The sequence below is a fragment of the Myotis davidii genome, unplaced genomic scaffold (genome assembly GCF_000327345.1).
Source record: "Myotis davidii unplaced genomic scaffold, ASM32734v1 scaffold46, whole genome shotgun sequence".
In the NCBI taxonomy this organism is placed as follows: Eukaryota; Metazoa; Chordata; class Mammalia; order Chiroptera; family Vespertilionidae; genus Myotis; species Myotis davidii.
The window spans coordinates 1,682,628-1,690,789 of record NW_006383006.1 but is presented as its reverse complement, the minus strand read 5'-3'; the positions used below and the strand labels follow the sequence as shown (position 1 = coordinate 1,690,789).

The 8,162-nt window shown below is 41.1% G+C and overlaps 1 protein-coding gene across 1 annotated transcript in view; it reads right to left on the bottom strand.

Annotated features, from left to right (window-relative positions):
- Positions 1 to 8,162, bottom strand: part of SPG11 (spastic paraplegia 11 (autosomal recessive)) — an 87,217-nt gene that overhangs the window by 42,154 nt on the left and 36,901 nt on the right. Inside the window, exons 18-19 of the mRNA XM_015557515.1 lie at positions 6,791 to 6,952; positions 3,964 to 4,030 (exon numbers count right to left, since the gene is read on the bottom strand). Coding sequence (XP_015413001.1) covers positions 3,964 to 4,030; positions 6,791 to 6,952 — 229 coding nt within the window. The remainder of the gene's footprint in view (positions 1 to 3,963; positions 4,031 to 6,790; positions 6,953 to 8,162) is intronic.

Below are 8,162 nucleotides of genomic sequence, written 5' to 3'. Positions count from 1 at the left end.
CTTGGGCTCCTGGGCTACCATAGGGATGTCTGACTGCCAGCTTAGGCCCAATCCCCCAGGGAGCAGGCCTAAGCCAGGAGGTGGTCATCCCCCGAGGGGTCTCAGACAGCAAGAGGGCACAGGGTGGGCTGAGGGACCCCTCTCCCCACTACCTCTGCCGAGTGCACAAATTTTTGTGCACCGGGCCTCTAGTATATATGTAAAAAAGATGAATCTTAAAAAATTAAGTTCCTCTGTGCCCATGAAAATAGCCAAGAAGTTTTTTTCTCTCTTTTCAGAGAAATTTAAAGTCAGAAGATACTCGGATGTGAGAAGTTAGTATGCAATAACCACTCCTGTCAAGCCCTAATATTTGTCTCTTAACCATTTATTATCTACTAGAGGCCCAATGCACGAAGATTCGTGCAAAAATGGGCCTTTCTGCTCTAGCTGGCTTGGCTCAATGGATAGAGCATCAGCCTACAGACTGAAGGATTCCCGGTTCGATTCCGGCCAAGGGCACATGCTTGGGTTGCGGTCTTGATCCCCAGTGGAGGGTATGCAGGAGGCAGCCAATCGATGATTCTCTCTCATCATTAATGTTTCTATCTCTCTCTCCATCTCACTTCCTCTCTGAAATCAATAAAGAAATATATTTTTTTAAAAAGAAACAATGGCCTTCCTTCCCCTGCTGCCAGCACCACCTTCGCTCCAGCCGGAGCCGCCTTTCTGCCTACCCACGCTGCCCAGAGGCCCGGAGCTGCCTTTCTGCCTTCGCTCCGGCCGGAGCTGCCTTTCCGTCTTCCCACACTGCCAGAGGCCCGGAGTGGCTGGGGCAGTGTGGAACCCCTGTGTTGTCGCCATGGCAGTGATGCAAGTGTCCTGCCCCGCCCCCGGCTGCTCAGTACCTGTGTATTCAAATTAGCCCACCATTGTTGTTGGGTTAATTTGCATAGTTACTCCTGATTGGCTGGTAGGCGGTGCAAAGGTATGGTCAATTTACATCTTTCTCTTTTATTAGTGTAGATTTTTAAAAAAGGTGAGCTAACATTCTGAACTGTTAAGAAACCAATTCTGGAAAACAGTGTATGTGTTCTCATTTTCAAAGTTCAAAGCTTATTTCTGAAATAAAGTTTTACCTCCCGTGGAATTATATAGACTTCTTATATTGTGACTTGGCTCAGTGTAGATTTTTAAATGATCTTTTTATTTTTTCACTTTTTTTAAAAAAATATATTTTATTGATTTTTTACAGAGAGGAAGGGAGAGAGATAGAGAGTTAGAAACATCGATGAGAGAGAAACATCGATGAGAGAGAAACATCGATCAGCTGCCTCCTGCACATCTCCCACTGGGGATGTGCCCGCAACCCAGGTACATGCCCTTGACCGGAATCGAACCTGGGACCTTCCAGTCTGCAGGCTGACGCTCTATCCACTGAGCCAAACCGGTTTCGGCCACTTTTTTTATTGTTTAAAAAAGACAAAGATCTTAATGGTGTCTCGTCATTTTACAAAACTACTACTTAAAAGTACATCCTCTTTGCGATTAAAAAGTAGTCACATGCATCTGTATGCTTTCTGAGAACAGAGTAACTTTGGTCACTTATAATCTATACTAATAAAAGGGTAATATGCTAATTAGACCAGGTCAACCAGCCATTTTCCGGATGTCCGACTTCCTTCCAGACAAAGCCATGATGGTGGGGGCCAAGGCAGAGGCAGTTAGGGGTGAGATCAGGCTGGCAGGGAAGAGCAGTAAGGGGTGAGATCAGGCTGGCAGGGAAGAGCAGTTAGGGGTGAGATCAGGCTTGCAGGAGGTTAGGGGCGATCAGGTTGGCAGGGGAGGGCCGTTGGTGGCAACCAGGCCAGCAGGGAAGGGCAGTTGGGGGCATTAGGCAGGCAGGCAGGTGAGTAGTTAGAAGCCAGTGGTCCTGGATTGTGAGAGGGATGTCTGATTGCCAGTTTAGGACATCCCCTGAGGGGTTCCAGATTGGAGAGGGTGCAGGCCGGGCTTAGGGACACCCTCCCCCCCACCCCCCTCTACCCCCTGTGCATGAATTTTATGCACCGGGCCTCTAGTTTCACATAAAGCTATTCATTCATTTCTGAAATATTTACTGAGTACATGTCCAAGTATATGGTACTTCCAGGTGCCAAATGAGTAAACTTAAGTTTTTTATTAAAATAAGACCCTGATTTTTTGGCAGTTGGGGATTGTGTATGAGAAAATTCTACCCAAATGGAGAATTTTTCTCTGGTCTGCCATGGAAACAAAGTTAATATGCAGTCACTTCATATCCCCTTTCAGTGGTAAAACCATGTGAAAAAGTTAGTAAATACTTTAACTAAATAAATATAGCTTTCCAATTTTATAAATCTGTATCATTGTCTTCATAATTGTTTCATTTACATTGTGATTTATTTGCTCAAAAAATTTTAAATGTCCAAAAACTAGGCAGGGAACATGCCTTCAATGTCCTTTTCCTCTGTGTACCTACTAGAATGCTCAATCTCCAAGAGAGAGACCAAGACCCTGGCTACATGATGGAGGTGGAGGTAGAAGAACAGGACAGGGTATTCTGTCTAGTCTCTAGTAACTTTACTGAGATTAAAACATGTGTTTTCATTTGAAAATACAATAAGCACTACTTTTTCAGCACTCAATAAATATTTATTGAACATCTATTATAGGCCTGTAATGGGCTCTGGACACTAGGTAAATTCAATATATTAAAATGTGAACTTATAAAACTGACACATTAGAAAATTAATTTTTATGTATGTCAATAAATAGTCACAGGTTGTATATTATGTGCTAAGTATTCTAAGTAGTAATTTGAAGCCAACTTTAGAGTAATTTAGGCAGAGACACCACAGGTTACATGATATTAAAGGCTAACGCTAAATTTAATAATTAAAAAGATAGAAAAAGCAGTGTTTAAGAATAGCATATGTATGTTAACTATACTTTTAAAAAGATGCGAGCGCGCGCGCGCACACACACACACACACACACACACAGAAACAAAACAGAAATTCTTATAATCTAGAGAGGAAGACAATTTGTGTATAACTGGTGCTGACTGTGTTAGTAACTGTGTTAGGAACTGTGAGAGGTTGTTAAGTGCCTTTCATTGTCTCCTTTCATTCTCAATGTAACATGTGAAGTGGGCACTATTATTAAACTTATTTTATAGGGAATTTAAGGTCCTTGCCCAAGGTCCTACAACTATTACATGGTAGAGCTAGGATTTACCTAATACCAACACTTACACTCTTACCCTTTATAATACTACTAGAGGCCCGGTGCACAAAATTCGTGCAGGGGTGTGTGTGTCCATCAACCCAGCCTGCACCCTCTCCAATCTGGGATCCCTCGGGGGATGTCCAACTGCCGGATTAGGACCGATCCCACAGGGACCACTGGCTCCTAACCACTCACCTGCCTGCCTGACTGCCCCTAACAGCCTCTGCCTCCCAGCCTGATGTCCCTAACTGCTCCCCTGCTGGCCTAATCACCACCTACTGCTCTCCTGCCAGCCTGATCGCCCCTAATTACCCTCCCCTGCTGGCGCAATCATCCCTAACTGCCCTCTCCTGTTGGCCTAACTGTCTCTAACTGCCCTCCTGTGCCAGCCTGACCGCCCCTAACCTCCTCTGCCTCGGCCCCTGCCACCATTGCTTTGTCCAGAGACGTCCAGTCTAATTAGCATATTACCCTTTTATTAGTATAGATACCACTAACAAAGGGATTTTGGGAAAAGAAGAAACTTAAGCAGATAAATACATATTATATTTCCCAGCAAGTACAGCACTAGTGACCTAATACAATATGTTTTCAATTCATTGGAATATACCTTTATTTTTAAAGTAGAAAGCAGTAAAAAAAAACAACTGGGTTGGCTTTTACATAAATCAACTTCTCCTATGGATCAACATTATTGAAATGCTTCCAAAGCAAGAAGTGCCCATAATGACTTACCTCCTATAGCCAGTGTGTTGGCAGACTGCCAGCCAAACAATCTGCTAGGATCAAAGGGCAATAATGACTGTAAAAGGGGAAAAATTAAATCAGAGTTAAAAGTTAATTGATTCTAATTGCCCCTTGGAGCTCAACCCATAGGCAGCACACTTCAACCAACTACACAATATCCCTAAAAATTTGTTCAGACTCTGCAGATCCCAAAATAAAACTAAAATTAACATGGGAAATTGTGCTTTCAAGGCCTGCAACTCCCAGTCCCTATTAATACTCCTGTAGATATTCAATAAATAGGAAACTTTACTTGTAAGCACTTACAGAAATGGGAAGATTTAACTAGAAGTGATATCAACTTAAGATGGCCAAAATGAAACTCTTTTGACACCAAAATTAAATTTTTGCATCCAAAATTAGAAAAAGCCACCTCTAAAATTAAACTGAATGAATGGGAAACTCATCTTGATTGGAAATTAGAAGCTTCTGGGAGGAGCACAGATAAATTCTCTTCTCCACAGGAAGTTAATAAGAACTTGTAGAGCCTATCTCTGAACTAAGGAAGGCTCCTGAAGCTGCTCAATGCCAATGCCCTACTTTTCCCTCTTCTCCAACTGCCCTGCTGTACACTTTACTTCATTGTCTGGACTTATCTCTCCTTTCCTCCTCCCTCTTCTTTCTCTTCTTACCTCCTCCACCTCAGCTCCCTATGCAGCTCTCTACTGACCTAGGGGACACTCAGAAAACCAGAAAAGTCAGTCTCAGGCAGAGGAAAACCAGAGATTGTACAGAATTAAGGAATCTGCCTAAAGATTTCCATGACTTTCTCCAAAATCCTAATGGGTTCACAAAGGAATTTAACTATTAGAACATGTGATCCTGACTATACTGATCTATTTCAATCAGTATATCTACTGATTTGTGAAGCAAAGCAACAGAATTACTAAATAAGAACTGCTGGGAAACTCCTGTTTATTAGAGAAAGCCAGATCACATTAAGAAGGGTTATAGAAAACTGAAATGGGATTCAGAAAGAGAAAAGAAGCAAGCACAGGGTTGCTCCAAGGACTATGAGAGGGTGTTTCCCTTCTTACTACTTGTTTAGGAGAAATTGAAAGAAAGGAAATTATTAAGACCCTTGTAGATACTGGGGCTACTTTATCTGTTCTTAACCACATCCAAGGAGGTTGCTTTTTCTCTCCGAGTAAAGCTTCGGTACAAATGGTAGGGGTATCTAATCAACCAATGCCTGTTTTGATATCAGAACCTGTTCCCTGCCAACTAGGGAATGTTATGGTATAATATAAATTTTTTGCTAATAAAATCTGCCCCAATTTACCTGATAGAACAAGATTTTCTTGAAATCAGTGACACCCACATATTTTCTATATTCATTTAGAACTAAATTAATTTGATTATTAAACCAATTGGGAAAATGATTATTTTAAAGGAATCTCTGCAAGAGGAAACTAATCTTGAGGCTGTTTGCTAACCATCTTTTCTTCATTATTAACTTCCATGAGAGCCTCAGAATGCCTTAACAAGGACCCTGCATTCCCTCCTAGGGGCAGCGGCCCTCTCCCACCTAGGCCTCTTAAAAGGTGATGGGAAGGGGGAATTAATTGATTCTAAAGTAAGTAAACAAAATTATATGAAAGGACTTCACGGGCAGTCTGCTTCCCTTCTCCAGGGCAACTAAAAATCTTACCTTTCTGGACATAAATTCTTTGAACATAGCTGAACATAAAAAAGAATGTATGAGCCCTGACCGGTTTGGCTCAGTGGCTAGAGCGTCAGTCTGTGGACTGAAAGGTCCCAGGTTTGATTCCGGTCCAGGGCATGTACCTTGGTTGCGGGCACATCCCCAGTGCGGGATGTGCAGGAGGCAGCTGGTCGATGTTTCTCTCTCATCGATGTTTCTGACTCTCTATCCTTCTCCCTTCCTCTCTGTAAAAAAAATCAATAAAATATATATTTAAAAAAGAAAAAAAAAAGAATGTATGAGCCACTTTTCTATTTTAATAAAAATAGAACTGGCTGTGTTCCTTTTAAAGACTCTCTTCACTTCAACTTATGTGTGCAAAGTGCACTCTCTTTTGGTAGAAGCAGCATTAATTACAATGTAAAATGGACTTTAGAAATGTTTTTGGAATCAAAAGGCAAGAGGACTAAGAAGCTAGAATATATTATCACGTAAACATGACAAGGTAAGCTAAGGCAGATCAGGAAAGGAAAAGAGTAAGACAATCAGATCAAGAGTAAAAGAAATGTATGTGCCCAGCCAGCGTGGCTCAGTGGTTGAGCGTTGACCCATGAACCAGGATGTCACAGTTCGATTCCCAGTCAGGGCACATAGCCAGGTTGTAGGCTCGATCTCCAGTGGGAGGTATATGCAGAAGGCAGCTGATCAATGATTCTCTCTCATCATTAATGTCTCTATCTATCTCTCCTTTCCTCTCTGAAATCAATAAAAAAATATTTTTAAAAAATGTATGTGATGATCAAATCATGAACAACAAAGAAAAAAGCAGACTAAGGTCAAGTCAGTCAGAAAAGTTTTGAAAGCAGGGAGCAGTGGCTATTTGAAATCTGTCTAGGCCAAAGGTTTAGCAAAGACTATAAACACATGGTGGGAGGGATACAGGAGAAAACAGAACTATTAAGTCAAGATTTAGATGTCTAAAGAAAGAGCAGCTTTGATTTTAAATCAAGGGAAAATTTGTGGTCTCTACATTAACTGTTCTCTATTTGAAAGACCCAGAGTGGTTTCTGTTTTCCTGGTAGAATCCTGTCTGATACTCCTAAATACCAGCCACCTAAATAAATACTGTACCTGAATAAGGTGGTAGAGTGTAATATCCGGTGGTAGGACACTAGGGGCAGTGTACTGCGGGAAGAGAGCAGTTTTTAGCTTTGGATAAGGAGTTAATGCCATCTTCAGTAGCTGGGGATCTACTTTTTTCAAACAGTTCTCATTTTCTTCATTCTGAACAACCTAAATAAAAAGACAGATAACATGGTATACAGAAATGTTCTTTTCTTCTCCAAATTTGCTCTTTTTTCACAAGAACCTGTGGTGAAAATAACATTGGTCAAGGAGTCAGAAGCCACCCAGCCTGTGTGGCTCAGTGGTTGAGCGTGGACCTATGAACCAAGAGGTTGCTGCTTCGATTCCCGATCAGAGCACATACCCAGAGGGCATGCAAGAGGCAGGTGATCAATGTTTCTCTGTTATCGATGTTTCTATCTCTCTCTCCCTTTCCCTTTCTCTCTCTCTCTAAAAATCAATTAAAATATATTTTTAAAAAGGAGTCAGAGAACAATAGATCTTGTTCTGGTTGTAAGACAAACCACTGTGTGGTCTCGGGGGTCACATTTAACACAGGCTTTAGCTTCTTCACCTACACAGTTAGGAATTTCAGCGGGATCAGTGGTTTTCAAACTGTGTGGAAAAGCTGTTTGAAAAAAGACTGTTGCTAGATTACTTAAAATACTTAAATATTAAATATTGAATTAGATATTAAATAGTAAATATTTTAAAAGAAAAATAACTACTAGGCTAGATGACCCTTGTTCAGCTCTCATGTTACTCAATGACTAATTTCTGAAAGGTGATTAAGAACAGAGAAATAACCATATAAGTTAAGGTATATTGCAACAATCTAAAAGAGAAATCTTTAAAGATTAAATGTTGAAAAGCATTCTTATGTTCCCTCCAACCAGGCACACTATAATTTTCAAAAATGGAGAGATGTGAAAATTTCTATTGGGTCCCTCAAAAGAGTTTACATGGCTAAAAATTATGATTTCCCTTTTACCTAAGAGGGCAAATAGCACAAAATAATTCCCAAGTCACAGATCTAAAGTATACTTACTCCCAGAAACAATCAGATCCTAATTCAATCCTGAAAATGAACCTAGAACATTAGAAAACAAATAAAGGGGAAAAATAATCTCTCTACAACATATTAGTTCCCTTTTAAGAGGATATAAAATTTCAAAATTCACCCTTGTTTTATGCCCTTTTAATCTAATAAAATACTTACGTAAGTATATATATATATTAGACACCCGGTGCACAAAAATTTGTGCACTCGGGGGGGAAGGGGGTCCCTCAGCCTGGCCTGTGCCCTCTCGGTCTGGGAACCCTTGGGAGATAACGACCTGCTGGCTTAGGCCTGCTCCCGGGTGGCAGAGGGCAGGCC